Source organism: Trichosurus vulpecula, chromosome 5 (genome assembly GCF_011100635.1).
Source record: "Trichosurus vulpecula isolate mTriVul1 chromosome 5, mTriVul1.pri, whole genome shotgun sequence".
Lineage (NCBI taxonomy): Eukaryota > Metazoa > Chordata > Mammalia > Diprotodontia > Phalangeridae > Trichosurus > Trichosurus vulpecula.
Window position 1 is genome coordinate 55093510 of NC_050577.1, and position 18089 is coordinate 55111598.

The window sequence follows — 18089 nt, forward strand, 5'->3', positions numbered from 1 at the left end:
GGATGCGAGAAAACCATGAAAAACAAGTCAATGACTTGCTAAAGGAGACCCAGAAAAATACTGAAAAATATACTAAAGAAAACAACACCTTAAAAAATAGATTAACTCAAATGGCAAAAGAGCTCCAAAAAGCCAATGAGGAGAAGAATGCCTTGAAAGGCAGAATTAGCCAAATGGAAAAGGAGGTCCAAAAGACCACTGAAGAAAATACTACTTTAAAAATTAGATTGGAGCAAGTGGAAGCTAGTGACTTGATGAGAAATCAGGATATTATAAAACAGAACCAAAGGAATGAAAAAATGGAAGATAATGTGAAACATCTCATTGGAAAAACCACTGACCTGGAAAATAGATCCAGGAGAGATAATTTAAAAATTATTGGACTACCTGAAAGCCATGATCAAAAAAAGAACCTAGATACCATCTTTCAAGAAATTATCAAGGAGAACTGCCCTGATATTCTAGAGCCACAGGGCAAAATAGAAATTGAAAGAATACATCGATCGCCTCCTCAAATAGATCCCAAAAAGAAATCTCCTAGGAATATTGTTGCCAAATTCCAGAGCTCCCAGATCAAGGAGAAAATACTGCAAGCAGCCAGAAAGAAACAATTTGAGTATTGTGGAAACCCAATCAGAAAACCCAAGATCTGGCATCTTCTACATTAAGAGATCGAAGGGCTTGGAATGCGATATTCCGGAGGTCAATGGAGCTAGGACTAAAACCTAGAATCACCTACCCAGCAAAACTGAGTATCATGCTCCAAGGCAAAATATGGATTTTCAATAAAATAGAGGACTTTCAAGCTTTCTCAGTGAAAAGACCAGAACTGAATAGAAAATTTGACTTTCAAACACAAGAATCAAGAGAAGCATGAAAAGGTAATCAAGAAACGGAAATTGCAAGGGACTCACTAAAGTTGAACTGTTTTGTTTACATTCCTACATGGAAAGATGATGTGCATGATTCATGAGACCTCAGTATTAGGGTAGTTGAAGGGAATATGCATATATATATGTTTATGTATATATATAAGTGAATGTGTATGTATGTATATGTGTGTATGTGTATGTATGTATATATACGTATGTGTATGTATATGTATGTGTATATATATGTATATATATACATATATATATGTAAAAGAGAGAGAACAGACACAGGGTGAGTTGAAGATGAAGGGAAGATATCTAAAAGAAATAAAATGAAATTAAGGGATGAGAGAGCAACATACTGAGAGAGGGAGATAGGGAGAGAGAGAATGGGATGGATTATCTCGCATAAAGGTTGCAAGAGGAAGCAGGTCTGTGGGAGGAGGGGAGAGGGCAAGTGAGGGGGGAATGAGTGAACCTTGCTCTCATCAGATTTGGCCTGAGGAGGGAATACCATACATACTCTGTTGGGTATCCTACCCCACCGGAAAGAAGAGGGAGGAAGATAAAAAAAAATAAAAGTGGGGGGATGATGGAGGGGAGGGCAGATGGGGGTGAAGGTAATCAAAACAAACACTTTGGAAAGGGGACAGGGTCAAGGGAGAAAATTCAATAAAGTGGGATGGGTTGGGAAGGAGCAAAATGAAGTTAGTCTTTCACAACATGAGTAGTGTGGAAGGGTTATACATAATGATACACATGTGGCCTAGGTTGAATTGCTCAACTTCTTAGGGAGGGTGGGTGGGAAGGGAAGAGGGGAGAGGATTGGGAACTAAAAGTTTTAAAAACAGATGTTCAAAAACAAAAAAAAAAGTTTTTGCATGCAACTAAAAAATAAGATACACAGGCAATGGGGCGTAGAAATTTATCTCGCCCTACAAGAAAGGAAGGGAAAAGGGGATGAGAGGGGAGGGGGGTGATAGAGGGGAGGGCTGACTGGGGAACAGGGCAACCAGAATATATGCCATCTTGGAGTGGGGGGGGGGAGGGTAGAAATGGGGAGAAAATTTGTAATTCAAACTGTTGTGAAAATCAATGATGAAAACTAAATATGTTAAATAAATAAATTTATAAAAAAAAAACAACTAGAATTGGGCAACTAGAAGCTAATGGCTCAATGAAACTTCATGAAACAATAAACCCAAGTCAAAAGAATGAAAAAATAGAAGACAATATGATATATGTCATGGGAAAAACAACAGATCTGGAAAATAGGTTGAGGAGAGATCACTTAAAATTATTGGACTATCTAAAATCTATGATCAAAAAAAGAGCCTACACATCATAGTTCAAGAAATTATCAAGGAAAACTGCCCTGATTCAGAGGGTAAAATAAAAATGGAAAGACTCTACCAATAACCTCCTAAAAGAAATCCCAAAATGAAAATTCCAAGGAATATTATAAATTTCAGAGCTCCCAGGTCAAGGATAAAATATTGCAAGCAGCTAGAAAGAAACAATTCAAATATCATGGAACAACAGTCAGGATCACACAAGATTTAGCAGCTTCCACATTAAAGGAGCAGAAGGCTTGGAATATGATATTCTGGAAGGCAAAGGAGCTAGGATTACAAGTGAGAATAGTCTGCCCTGCAAAACTGAGTATAATTCTTTGGGGGTAGGGGTGGGGGAAGAATGGATATTTCATGAAAGAGAGTACTTTTGAACATTCCTGATGAAAAAACCAAAGCTAAAGAGATAATTTGACATTCAAACACAAGACTCAAGAGAAGCATGCAAAGGTAAACATGAAGGAATAATCCCAAGGGACTCAATAAAGTTAAACTGTTTATATTCCTATATGGGATATGATACATATAACTCCTAAGAGTTATTATTAGTTAGCATTATTAGGGCAGTTAGAAGGAGTCTGCACAGAAGGAGGGCATGAGTGTGAGTCAATTGTGTTGGGATGATCTCAAAAAAAAAGAAGAGGTGAGAAAGAGGGATGGGAGAAAGGGGAAGGGAGAGGTAGAATGGGGGAAATTTTCTTACAATAAAAGAGACACTCAAGGAAGATCATTTGTAGTGTAGGGAAAAATTGGGGGTGTGGTGGTGGGCAATGCTTAAATCTCATTCTCATCAGAATTTGGTTAAAGAGGGAATACTATATATAAATATTCATTTGGGTATAGAAATCTGTCTTACCCAATATGGAAATAGGAGGGGAGGGAATAAGAAACATGGGGTTGGGGGTAGGAGAGATGATAGAGAGAAGGACAGATTAAGGAAGGCAACAGTCAGAAGCAAAGTAGACTTTTGAGCAGGGAGAGGATAAAAAGAGACAGAAAAAGACAGAAGAAGAAAACAGAGAACAGAAGAAAAATAGGTTGGAGGGAAATATACAGTTAGTAATGATAACTGTGAATGTGGATAGAATAAGCTAACCGAGAAAACAAAAGTGGGTAGCAAAATGGATTAGAAACCAGAATCCAACAATATATTGTTTACAAGTGACATACTTGAAACAGAAAGATACAAAGGACAGATTATACTTCAGCTGAAGTAAAAAAGGCAGGGATAACAAGCATGATCTCAGACAAAGCAAAAGCAAAAAGAGACCTAATTAAAAGAGATAATCGGGAAACTACATTTTGCTAAAAGTACCATAGAGAAAGACAATGAAGCGATTTCAAAAAAATTTAAGGGGAAATTTCTCTGATAAAGGCCTTATTTCTCCGATATATAAGGAATGAAGCCAAATTTATAAAAATAAGATCTATTTCCCAATTGATAAATGGTCGAAGGATATGATCAGGCAGTTTTTAGGAGAAGAAATCAAAGCTATCAGTAGTCATATGATCTTTATTCATTAGATAAATGCAAATTAAAAGAACTCTGAGGTACCACCTTACACCTACCAGAAATGACAAATGCTAGAAGGTACATTAATAGACTGTTGGTGGAGTTGTGAACTGGTCCAATCATTTTATAGAAAAACTTGGAATTATGGCCAAAGGGCTATAAAACTGTGCATATACTTTTGACCCAGCAATACCACTACTAATCTATACCCCCAAAAAGATCAAATTAAAAAGAAAAGGACCTATAGCTACAGAACTATGGCAGCTCAATTCTTTGGTAGCGAAGAGTTGGAAACTGAGCAGATGCTCATCAATTGGAGAATGGCTGAACAAATCATAGCATATAATCGTGTTGGAGTACTATTATACTATAAGAAATAATGAGGGGGTGGTTTCAGGAAAAAAAAAACATGGCAAGACCCATATAGAGTGATGTGAAGTGAAGTGGGAAGAACCAGGAGATCATTGTGCACAGCAACAGCAATGTTGTAATAATGATCAACTGTGAAAGACTGGGCTACTCTGAGCAATCCAGTGATCCAAGATAATTCCAAAAGACTAATGATGAAAAATGCTATCCATAAAACCATATCCACGCTATCCTCTAGAAAACAGAATTGCAGAACTCTGAGGGCAAACAGAAGTACTATTTTCTCTCTTTATTTTTACTTTGGGCTTTTTACTTGTGATATGCTAATATGGAAATATGTTTTGCATGATTTCATATATATAAATAATTGATAAGATATTGGTTGCCTTCTCACTGGGTGGGGGGGTGGTGGGAAGGAAGAAGAGTATTTGGAACTCAAAATTAAAAAGAAATGTATCATGTATATATCATGTATAATCTCTTAAAATCTGGTTATCTCCTTAGTGCTGCGAAAGTGATTTCCTTAAATGTAGATCCGACCATGCATATCATTTCTCCACCTTTTATACTAAAGTGTCTATCATCTCAAGGGCAAATTAAAAATTTTCTTGCTTCCTTTTTAAAGTCCTATACAAATCTGGCCCTGATCCATCTTTTTAGCCTCCTCAGATATTGGTCCCCTTCCTGTATTCTGTGTCAGCCAAACTGACTTCTCTGAGCCTCACACAGAAAGAAGTTTCCATCTTTCATCTCTGTGCTTTATACTGGCCATCCGCCATGTCTGGAATTCATGCCTTCCTCCCTTCTATCTCAGATAACTCCTCTTTTCTTTGAAGACACAAGTCGTACGTGATCTTCTACATGAAGCCTTTACTAATACCCTCAAATGCTACTGTCCTCTTTCCCAAACCACCTTATAATAAACTACTTTGAGAATGAACTATTCTTTATGTATTTATTCATTAACTTGTTTCCCCGGCTAGAATATGAGTTCACTCAGGACAGGCAGATGTCGTTTCATTGTTTGTATTTATGTCTCGAGCACCTAGCACAGTGCTGGACAGTAAGTACTTAATGAATGCTTGCTGAGTAATTGTTCCTACTTTCAATCCTTTTAACTGTCAAAATACATGCCACAAAATTCATACGGTAGAACCCATACACTTTACAGTAGCCCTCACTCAGGGTACTATAAGAATTCAGCATCCAAGGATGTACAGCCACGTAGACAGGGAAATTTGTGCTTCTTTTTCTGTGCCTTGGAGATCTGATATGTCAATTAAGTGCACCAGACCAAATATCATTTGTTCTTAGGCCTCTGGTTCAGGATGCTTGTGGTCAATAGATGCAGCCTAAAGCTAGATATAGGGGCACCTAGGTGCTGCAGTGGATAGAGTACCAAGCCTGGAATCGGGAAGACCTGACTTCAAATCTAGCCTCAGATACTTACTAGCTGCATGACCTTGGGCAAGTCACTTAACCCTACTTGACTGTTTCTTCATCTGTAAAATGAGCTGGAGAGGGAAATGGTTAACTACTTCAGTATCTTTGCCAAGAAAACCCCAAATGGGGTCACAGATGACTGAAACTACTGAACAACAAAAACGAAGGCAGATACACACCAGTGAGTAACATGAGGCTAATTTAAATTGAGAGAAAGGGAGATAGGTCTTATAGAAATGATTCTATACAACTGGGTAGCTTTGTATATGCTAATGAAAACACAGCCCTGCCTGATGTAATGACATGATCCAGAGGGTGACTTTAAAGACCCAGAAGTGGGTGTAGATCCCATCCAAGCAGTGCTATGAAGGGTCTCTTGGACCAAAGCCATGGCCAAAACATGACATTCTTTCCATTATCACAGGGTCAACAATCATGAGAATAGTCCCTCTAGATAACCATTATGACCCCTTTTCCTGTGTGTTCTTTTCACTTCAGAGTCCCATCAAAAAAGATGTAGCTAACTTGAGAAAAAAGAAAAAAGAAATGTGAAGAGACTTACTAGACAAAGGAGTCAGTGAAGAAGAATGGAGTAAATAAAGAAAGATTCATCGCTTGCTAGAAGGGAAGATTGACTAGCCATTTCCAGTTCTGGGAACCAACTGGAATTAATGTACATTATACCCATATAGCTCATTAGCATTAAATTTTAATACAAATAAACATGAGCATGAATTCATCTGAAATGAGATTCAGAGTGCTTATTAACACTGGCTATTAGCAATAAATAACATATCTCCATTGATTTTCATGAAATTTGACTTACTTTCTTCCTGACACACCCTGACCTTCTGAAGATGAATCTCAACAGATGACAATCAGTTAAGGATACAGGAAAAATACATGGTTGAAAAAGAGAAAACTTCCTATTGTTCCAATTAAAAATGCTTAAATCAGGGGCAGCTAGGTGGCGCAGTGAGGCAGGAGGACCTGACTTCAAATCCGGCCTCAGACACTTGACACACTTACAAGCTGTGTGACCTTGGGCAAGTCACTTAACCCCAATTTCCCTGCCATCCCCCTTCAAAAAAAACAAAACAAAAAAACAAAACAAAAAAATGCTTAAATCAGAAATGCCTTTTCTCATAAACAACCTGTTATTCACAGGCTCATTCACAGGTATAATTTTTAATGGGGTAGATAAATTTAAAATCAAAGCATTTTTAGAACTAGAGAAAAACTTAGCTTGGATAAAGGGGCTGTATGGCCCAGTAGAAAGGGTACTAGACCTGGAGTCAGGAAACATGAGTCCACATTTTACCTTGACACGATGAGTTATAAGACTATGGATCAGTCCCTGGATTTCTCTGAGCTATAGTTTTCTCATTGGTGAAATGGGGATAATAAATAATATGTGTGTTCCTTATCTCTAGAGGCAGCATGGCCTAGTGGGGAGAAGGTTAGCTTTGGAAGCAGCGAGCCCCAGGTTTAAGACCTGCCTCTGATGCATCACTAGCTGTGGGATGAGAGGTAAGCCCCTTAATATCTCAGTGCCCTCGGGCAGCTTTCTAAGACTCTAAGTTACCCTGATCTGCCTCCTGTCAGTGGATATCACTTATGCACTGGGAGTTGAAATCATTTATCTAGACTAACAGATCCCAAAACACTGACTTTATAGAGTTGTTGGATAGAAAGGGTTTTGCTAATCTTAACTCATATTTATCTAGTGTCATCTAGTCCAATCTCCATCTATTTTTTCTTTTTTCTCTTCCAAATAAAAACAAAGGACAATATATGCAACCATGTACTTCTGCTATGGTGTAGTTTGAAAAAGAATACACACACACACACATGTCTGTGTGAGCGTACACATGTGAGAATAAGAATCCCACTTAAAATAGATGACAGTAATAGCTCACATTTATATAGCACTTTAAAGTTTGCAAAGGACTTGTTATTTTATTTGATTCTCACAATAACCCTGTGATACTATTATTATTGGTTGTCCCCATTTTACAGGTGAGCTCACAGAGGCTAAGAGAGGTTAAATCACTTGCCCGTCATCGTACTGCTAGTAGCTGAGGCTGGATCTGAACTCGGGTTTTCCCGAGTCCAGGCCCAGCACTCTATACATTGTACCTCCAAGCTACTTCTAATCGTTCCAGCATTTTTATAGCCAGATGATCCTGGCAGAGGCTTTTTAGGTGAGGTCACTTGACACTGTTGTTTGGGTTTTGTCTCTTTTTATGCATACAAGGAGGAATCTCTTGACCCAAATACTACTTTCAACAAGTCGACATTATAAACACAACTTACTGTTCCGACAAGGAGAATATTCTGCGTACGCGCTGAAGTTCTGAATGGCTACATAGCAAGTGCCAACAGGATCTTTTTCCCGGGTAGCTTTGAGGGTTCTCCAGTGATACAATGGAGCACAGGCCTGTTAAAATATCAAAGACTTGGATGAGGACATAGCTACCTTGTTTCATTACGGACAGACTGGAATTTATGACAAAACACAATAAATAAGAAAATAGCCACAGTATCAGTTGAATGAACTGATTCAAGATTGTCTTTAGTGTCTCTCTTACAGAATCATAAAGGCTGCCTTGCCAATTTATTGTAGAATCCTTGACTTTCGGAATTTCTAGTGATCTTAGAGGTTATTTAGTCAAACCTGTAAGTAATCAGTCAATCATACACATTTATTAAGCACCTACTATGTGCCAGGCACTGTGCTAAACGCTGGGTATACAGAGAAGGGAGACTCAAGGAGCTCACACAAATGCTCATCTGACTTCTACCTGAAAACCTTTTGGCGGGGTAGCACATTACACCTTGGGGCAGGTTAAATAGTGAGCACACTGCAAATCCTATTGATTTTATTTAACTCAAAAGGTTAGGATAAAATAAATAATAAACTATGTGTCTATAGAAATAAATTTAAACAGATCTTTTTATTATTAAAGAAAAAATACTTAAGCAGACAAAAAATGTCCCTTAAGGCAGAAATAGTTAATATTGTCTCATCGCATTTGCATAAATGTGATACAATAAAGAGAATTTGCTGTAGTTGATCCTGGGTTCTAAGGCTGAACTCTCCCACTTTCTAGAAACCTGTGTGACCCTGGGCAATTCACTATATTCTCTGAGCCTTAATTTCTTCATCTATACAATGAATGTATTTAAATAGCCATTTAAATGGTTTTGACATAGAGTACATCAGTGTGTTGTTTTAATATGGGAAGGAAGTCCATACTCTGCTCTCTCCTGACTTGCTTTCCAAACATTCAACACCTGAGAGTTAGCATTGGAAAGGACCTAGAAGGTCATCAAAATTATGCTAAATTAATTAGAGTTAGGATTATTTCAGGCCAGATAATTGAGTCAAATAGATGCATCTTTGGATATTGAAAATGCATTTTTATGGCTTTTTAAAAATAACTTTAATTTGTACCATCACTGATTTTATTTGTTTCCATATTGAAATTATATTCATTAAATGTCATCTAAATAGCAGTCCTATCTCAATGCTATGTAAGGTTGTTAAGCATGCAAAGGATACTTTGGCATTCGTGGTTTAGTATGAAACCATTTGACACTACATTTTAAAATCGTGGTAATGATCATTGTAATGTTTCTTGCAATGCTTCACATGCAGTAAGTGCTTAATAAATGTTTGTTGGATTTAAGTGAATTTCAAAGAAATGTGAGACTGTGTCAGTAGGTGTCAACAAACCATCCAGCAGGAACAGCGCCAATCTCATGCTTCAGTGAAGATTCCAAGGTCAATGGAATTTTTGAAGGTTTCTATTTGTTTGAGGGATATTTATGTAAAGAAAAGGAGACAACTTAGTTTCTGAGAGAGCTTTTTTATGAGGTTTGGGACACGGAAATTCCACTTCCAAAACCTTTCTAATTCTAAGAAGTCCAACAAAGGTACTGTTAATTAAACATTTGAACATCTTTATAGCAATTCCATTCATTTTTATGTCAAATTGATGATACAGTTGGGGATCTTTGTATGTTCTATGAGTGTAGAAAATTTTTCTCACTTTATAGGAACTGGAATAAAATTTTACTATATTAAGTGATCAAAGAGTTCATAACTGTAGTATTTTTGTTTTTATGACATTGCTCACCACACCCATAATGTATTTGAGATCAGATTCTGTTTTGATGGGAAAATCTGGTCCATTTGCAAATGACCTACTTTATTCCACGGTTGCCAGAAATGCATTCTGAGGAAGAGCGGCCATCCCCTATGGATTATTTTGGCCAGCATAAGGAATTTCTCTAGACAAAATAATGTGTACATCAGAGCAGGAATGAGGAATGTTTGCTCAAACTATTCCACTCGTTTCTCCCAAAACATTTTAAATTGCAGAAAAAAATAGAAAAATATTTATTTTTAATCTAGATTTCAGTAAATGTGATGAAATAAAATTTTGCTAGGAAATGTATACATAACAAAATACATATGTGTATGCATACATATATCTATATATATATATATATATATATATATATATCTATATATATATATATATATGTCTCTCTCTCTCTCTATTCTATTCTATTCTGTTCTATAGACTGTTTTGTATTCCCACTTGCTGGGCCTAATTCTGGATGACTGTGTTCTACCTTATTTAGTCAAGCATTTATTTCTAAGAACACAAAATCCTGAACTTGAGAAGTTATTGAATCTATCTTCCCACTTTGGGGAGGCTAACACTTAAAATGATTCCAGATGGATGAGGACATAGCTTAATTTTAAAGATGTGGTGTCCACAGCATCTTGGTAATTCATTCCAGCATTTAACCAACTTCACCCTAGAAGACTTTTATATTGTAGCCCCAATCAATCAGGCCATAGTGCAAGTTCTTCATAGACTAAGAATCCCTTATTTCTGTACTCTAGGTAAGACCCCTCCAAACACTTAGATGTTATGAATCTGCGTCCTTGTATTTTACTGGTTTACCAGGGTCACACTGAATTATACCATCCAAAATGCTGACCACAGTACTTGTATTCCTGCTTTCAACTGAATCCAGCAAAAATGTTAAGTGCCCATTGTGTTCAAGACACTGTGCTAGCACTGGTAATTACAAAGACAACATAAAATAGACTCTATCCTAAAAGAAAGCTTATAATCAAATAGGGAAAAATTATAAATCATAATTAAATTAAATTTAAATGATAAAATTAGATAGATAGATAGATAGATAGAGAGAGAGAGAGAGAGAGAGAGAGAGAGACAGATACAGACCCTATGGTGATAAGCATTGCTGACCCCAAGGCTCTTTCTTGAGCCCTCTTCTCTTCCCTTTTTTTTAACATTCTTTCCTTTGTCAGGTAAGTGGAGCAGTGGATAGAGAGCTGGGCTTGGAGTCAGGAAGAACTGAGTTCCAATCCAGCCTCAGATACTATGTGACCTTGGACAAGTCACTTCATTTGTCTGCCTCTGTTTCTTTAATCGTGAAGTGTGGATAATAGCAGTATGTATGCTCCAGGATTGTTGTGAGCATGAAATGAGATGATATTCACAAAGCACAAAGCCTGTCACATAGTGGATACCCAATACATGATTATTCCCTTCCCTTTCCACCTTGGTGAACCAAGGATTCAGTTACCTCTATCTAGCCCTGGTCTCCTTTTTGAACTCCAGGCCCTATCACCAAGGCTTTGGGCCATATTTTAAACACAAAATGTCCTAAAAGGGACTTAGTATCTTCCTTCTCATCCTCTAGACTTTCCTGTTTTAGTTTCTCATCATAAAGGTTCACAGTATCCAAGTCATCCTGGGCTCTTGCTTCTCCTTCATCCAATGAGTTAAACCTTATTGGTTCTTCTAGGACAACTTTTTATCTGTCCCATTCTCTCCACTCACACAGCCACTACCCTAACTGGGGTCCTCATCTCCTTTATCTTAGCCTCTCTCCTCTCCATCCATCCATCCTTTCTTCACAGCTGCCCAAGTAATATGCTTGTGCAAAAGGTCTGGAGATGTCACACTTGTTCAAAAACCTTTAGTGAATCTTTATCATCTCTAGGATAAAAAGCCAACTCTTCTACTTGACTTTAAAGTCTCTACCCAGTCGGGTTCCAAATTGCCTTTCCAATCCTTCACATTAATTTATTTTATGCATGCTGTGTTCCAGATAAACTAGCTGACTAACCATTCCCCACCCCTAGCACATCGCCTTCCATCTCTGTCTTCTATCCCCAGAATAGCATCCCTCCTTACCTCTTCCTCTTAGGATTTTATTTTCCTCTCAGTTGTCACTCCTTCACAATGATCTGTCCCTAGCTTCTCAAGTCTGGGGTGGCTTCCTTGTCTGTAGACATACTGCATTCTCCTAATAGACTGTTAACTCCTTGAAGGTAGGGCCAATTCTGCCTTGGTCTTTGTAGCACATTTATAGGTGGCATTAGGGTTTATAGAACACCTTGCTCCCACCTGTGAGATAGGGTCATTCTGTAACCCTGCCCATTTCAAATGGGTTTGGTAGTCCCCTGGAGAATAGTCCTGGGGTGCTGAGCATATCAGGAGATATGATTCCTGACTGGCAGAGAGTCTGGGAGAGAAGTATGGAATGTGTTGGGGGTGGAGATGAGGAAGAGAAGGTAGAGACTTTGAATAATGAATGGGAGGCCCCCAAAGCTGTAGACATGCCGGGAGGAGCCAACACCCCAACTTGTCGCTCAATTGCCAGGGCTTGTGCCTTCAGAGAGTGCTGGTAGTACACATCTCAGGTGATCATTTTCTCCATAGTGGAGCTAAGATTTCATCCAGCTCTTAAGTCACAGATCCCTGAACTTTTTGTATTCTATCACATAAACTAATCCATGTGACTTCCCCAATGCTTGCTTTGGTAAATATGTTCGCCTACTCTCTATGTTCACCTTTTGTGTAATAAGCATTTGGTGGGAAAGTGACAGTTACATCTTGACCAGCTTAGCTCTTCTGCCACCAAAGGCACAAAAAATAATTATCTTTTTCAGAATGGCTCACGAAAAATCATTTATCTTTTATTTATCATGTTAGGCAGTAAAGCAGTAATCAGAGAAGCCATACAAATTAGTTTAGGTGATACATGCAAACACATACACACACACACACACACACACACACACACACACACACAGAATCAGTTAGTTAGTTTCTAGTCTTAAAGCTCTATGAAATGGCTCTAAAAATGTCAAAGATTTACCAAATTCTCTGATAACAGCTTTTTTCCCCAGACCATTAAGAAGAGAATGTCACTTGCTATCTCACCTCAGGTTGACCAAGTAGGATCATTGATATGGACCTGGAAGAGACCTCAGAGGCCATCTAGTACAGCCCCCTTGTGAGGTTTACATGTAAGAAAAAGAAGGTTCAGGGAGCTTAGGTGATTTACCCAAGGGAAGGGTCAAATGCAAGATTCAAACTCAGGTCCTTTGCCTCTAAACCAATGTCCTAGCCACTGTACTAAACTGCTTCCCTCTACCCAAGCAATAATCCACTCTTACCCATTTGTATGTGCAAGGCAACATTTTGAATGTTTTGACTAGTAAAATTTTGTGGAGCTGAATCCAAAACATCGTATGGGAAAGTTTTCACATACTAAGAAAGGGATACCAAGTTTTTCTTGAACATACACTTTCACTTTTCTTTTCACTTTTCCCGGCATTAATCAATAATTATCTTTTTCAGAATGGCTTGCATGTGCTATTTTTGTTTCCCATTGTCTTGAAGGTCTCCTTTTGTGCTTTCTGAGATGATTTCATACATGATTACATATGAATTTAGGATTTCATAAGTGCTAGAAATTTTACAGGTATTTTTAGCACTTAAAAAAATCAGTTTACAAAGACCAAAAAAACTACATGAAGGGAGTTAGATTTTTTAAATGAATAATTAGATAGAATGACCTTTTCAATTAAAATGACTATGTCCTATGGCCCACAAAGGAAAGAAAGAAATATACTGATTCTGGACTATGAGAACTATAATAACTCAAGTGTGAGACAAGAGAGAGTGTACTGTAAATGTTCATTTTGTAACTAGAGAGGGCAGTATTTTATAGATTACCTGTTTTATGTCAAAATCCCTTTTGGGGGTTAACCACAAGACCAAATAAAGCAAGGCATTTCCTTTAGGCACTTATTCCTATTAAATCATAATTGAAATAGCTTTAAACAAATCTCAAAGCCAAAGTTACTTCTATATTCTCATAAAGGAAAATTAAAGCTAACTAGCTTTTTAAAAATCCAAGAGAAAATCTTTCAGTGGTATGTCTGTGAAAGAAGAGACAGCCAATAATAAATAATTCAAACATATCAAAGTCAGGGTATAAGTGAAATAGAATCATTGAGCCATAGGATATCAGAGAGGGAAGAGGTCTTAAAAACATAATTCATCTGAATTAGGTTTCTATAAGGCTGATCATTGAACTTAACAAAAAAAACTGCTAATATTGCTAAGATCTGAATTATAACAAAATGGGCTAGGTCTGACAAGGTCATCCAACTATCAGAACGACAGAATCTCAATAGTAGTACAACAAACATGGTGAGGTAATAGGCCTTTTATCAGAAGTCCTACATATCTTGACCATCTATGATTTTAAAATGTTTACTTATTTTTTAATCACTTTGAATTTTTTTTAGTTGAGAAACAGCCATTTGATGAAGTCATATCTAGAAATGCAGCTTTATTTCCTATAGAACAGTGGCTGGAATACAGTAAGCACTCAATAAATGTTTGTTTACTTGTGACTCTGAGTAATAAACTACTTTGCTCGTGAGAAAATCACCAAATTTCATTTCTAAAATGGCAACAAAGTTTCCTTTAAGCTTTTGAATCTTACTTTATAGAATACAACTTTCATATGATTTTGTTTCTTAAAATCTTGCAAAACATCAGAGAAGAGATGTATAGCTGATTTTCTGAAGAAAAAAAAGCATAATAAATGCAGAACCAAAAGACTTACCACTACTTTCCCTTTATGAGCTTTTACTGTTGCTCCAAACCACTGATTCGATTTAAACTCAATAGGCTCCTTGGTTCCATTGACTCTAATCTTTCTGTTGTCTGATAAAAGAGGAAGGAGGGTTATTAACTTCAGAAACATAGCATCTTGATGCACCTAAAGAAAATAGACACATAAATTTGTAATAAGACAAAGCCTATGACTACTCAAATGTTAATTTTCAGAAACTATGGATTTCATGAAGTTTTATCTAAGCATATGGTATAGAAAAGAAAGGGAAGAATGAAGGAAGGACGAAGAAAGAAGAAATGAAAGAAAGAAAGAAGGGAAAGAAAGAAAGAATTAGAAAGAGAAGAAAGACAGGAAAGAAGAACGCAGAGAAAGAATACAAGAAGAAAAGAGAGATAGATAAGAAGAAAGAAAGGAAGAAAAAAGAAAGAAAGAAATGAGATATTAAAGAAAAAACAAGAAAGCAGAACGAAAGAAGAAAGAAACGAATAAAAAAGAAAGAAAGAAAGAAAGAAAAGAGAAGAGCAAGAAAGAGAAGAAGAGGAGAAAGAGAAGACAAGAAAGAAAGAACGAAAGGAAAGAAAGAAAGAAAGAAAGAAAGAAAAGAAAGAAAGAAAGAAAGAAAGAAAGAAAGAAAGGAAGGGGAAGGAAAGGAAAGGAAGAAGGAAAAGAAGAAAGGACTGTCTTTTAGTAAAAATCTCTTCCCACAGATGATTTTTCTAATTCAATTTCAAAGAAATCAAAAGACATAATATTCATTTCAAGTGATAAACGTGAACACTTACTGTAGACAAAGATAGCTTGACTTGCATCCATGCTTAGTTCATTAAATTTAACATATTATAACCTATCCAAGATTGAACATTTCTAAATGTTATTAAGCTCTTTTTCTGCTGAAACACACAGACAAGTGAAGTCCTTTCTAGTGTATATCATTGAAGAACCATTGCTAAGGACAGCCAAGGACTCGGGTTTTAACTGAATTACATGTGTCCAACCTGGCACCGGAGACAGCCCTTTCACACTGCTCTATATACATGTTGCAGATGTCAACATAAGAGAGGCCATCTGGGGAGAAACTCAGCCCAATTATAATGCACTTCAGATTTTAATAAAAAGCAGATACCCCTTGCTTTCACCCTCAGTTCCCCAAAGTAAACTGATTTCCCACATGGTTCTAACCAAAGCTGAGCTCCTCCTTCACTGGTCAAAGCTAATGAATTTCTCAATACCCTAGTGCTAAGGCACCTTGCTTGTGGGATTATTCTTTGGTATTCATGCTCTTTTATTTTTGTTTCTCATTTTTGTAAAAAAAAATACACCCTATAATGAATTTTTACCTCAAATTCAACAACGCAAAAGCGTTCATGCTGTTGGATCTTAACTTAAAAGTTTTTTTTTAAACCTCATGGCTTTTATAAACAAATTAAACTTAAAAGATTAAGTTTTACAAAATGTACATTTTTGTCATGTCAGCAGAAAGCCATGGAATTACCTTTTCCATATTTTTATACTTTTCCAACTCATTAGTACAAAACAAAACAAAAATGTGTTTCTTTTTTTAAAAAAACCCATAGTATTTATTCATAAGTTCTGAACATTTTTGGAATAAGCATTAAGTGTCTACTATGTGCCAGGTGCTGTGCTAAGGGCTTTGGAAATATTACCTCATCTGATCCTCACAACAATCCCGGAAGGTAGGTGCTATGACTATTCTCATTTTACAGTTGAGGAAATTGACTTAAATGATTTGCCCAAGATCGCACAGTGGTGAGCATCAGAGACTGGATTTGAACGGAGGGCTTCCGCACTCCAGGCCAGGTGCTCTATCCACTGAACCACCTACCTACCTTTAATAGGTTTTAACAGGTGCAATACACATCAACATTTCAAAAGATCTTTGACGGATGTAAGTGCTTCCTTCACCAATGCATACATACACACACACTGGTAATGAGTAGATCCTTAGCTCTGGCCTCATCAGCTGTTGTGTACAAAAAATTCATTATCTTCTCACCCAGCTTCTAGCAATGAGTCTCCACAAGGGTAGCTAGGCTGGTCCTTGCACTATCCCTAAGCTATATTCAAAACCCTTCCAATTTGGTAGCATCTGCCTATGGTTATGGGCAGCCAGGTGGCACAGTGGCTAGAGCACCAGGCCAGGAGTCAAGAAGACCCGAGTTCAAATCTGGCCTCAGATACTTATGAACTTGTGACTCTGAGCAAGTCACTTAATATGGAAATGAAATGAGTGAACAACAACAGTGACAAACAAGATTTCTGTTGCCTTATTTTCTATCTCGCTATGGAGCATAAGGCTAAAATAAATATATTTCTAAGCAGAACTGACACACGTCTTCTAGATTTGGCAACCATTCCTTAAGGTACTTAGCTTTGGGGGCTTCTAGGTGGCGCAGTGAACAGAGCTCTGGCCTTGGATTCAGGAGGACCTGAGTTCAAATCAGACCTCAGACACTTGACACTTACTAGCTGTGTGATCTTGGGCAAGTCACTCAACCCCAATTGCCCTGCCTTCCTCCCTCCAAAAGAAAAAAAAGGTACTTAACTTTTTTCAAAGGCGCCTTCATTAACTTATACCATAAACAGTCTAACCTAGAGTCAATCACTAGACAACCTCTAATGAAAATTGAATAATATTGCCTCAGTGGTAGCTTATATTCAAGGTATTTCTCACAAGATTGATGACATATTTTTTGTTAAGGACAAGAAGAAAGGGCTAGGCTTGTGAGAGTTGGTCCAGGAAAAGGAAAGGCAAAAATGCATATAACAGGAAAAACTATATGGACTCCAAATCTTTGTACTCTCCCCATGAAAAATATTAAAGAACTTTTAAAGCAGTTGTGAAAATAAGCTAGACCAATCATATGTATAGCAAATCCCAGAAGTGCCTGAGAAAAAAACAAGTGGTGAGACTAAGCTTTATTTTGCTGGTGACACCATAGTGGAAAAAGTGCTAGGCCCGGAGTCAGGAAGACTAGCGTTCAAATCTGGCCTCAGACACTTACTAGCTGTGTGACCTTAGTCAAGTCTCTTAACTCTGTTTGCCTCAGTTTCCTCACCTGTAAAATGAGCTGGAGAAAGAAATGGCAAACCATTCTAGTATCTTTGCCAAGAAAACCCCAAATGGGATCACGAAGGCATACAACTCAAATGACTGAACAATAGCCATGAAAAAATAAATTATTATTCATAATTGTCTCTGTTGTTCACCTGTACGGATGTCATTTCTGCTGACTCAGGACAAAGCACACAGGGTCATGATTGTTCCAGAACTTGGACTTGCCCTGGGTGAATCCTGAATATATACTAACTTTATGGGGTTACCAAGATTTTAAAGCCACAGCTGCAAAGCCTAAGCAATTGAGTTCTTTCTATTGTCACACATATTCCATGAAAACCTGAAGAAGCTTCTGATGTGGGTCAGAGAAAGGCGACCTACCATGACTTCATTACTAGACTTTAAAGAAAGCTGTCCTCAATGGATCCTCCAATTTCTGGGCTATGGTAGAATCTTGGGTGGCAACCCTACTT

General features: G+C 37.4%; 1 protein-coding gene across 1 annotated transcript in view; it reads right to left on the reverse strand.

The window, feature by feature from the left end:
- The window catches only part of ITGA8 (integrin subunit alpha 8), a 196234-nt gene that overhangs the window by 153914 nt on the left and 24231 nt on the right, over positions 1-18089 (reverse strand). Inside the window, exons 3-4 of the mRNA XM_036762194.1 lie at positions 14529-14629; positions 7866-7989 (exon numbers count right to left, since the gene is read on the reverse strand). Of these exons, the coding sequence (XP_036618089.1) occupies positions 7866-7989; positions 14529-14629 (225 nt within the window). The remainder of the gene's footprint in view (positions 1-7865; positions 7990-14528; positions 14630-18089) is intronic.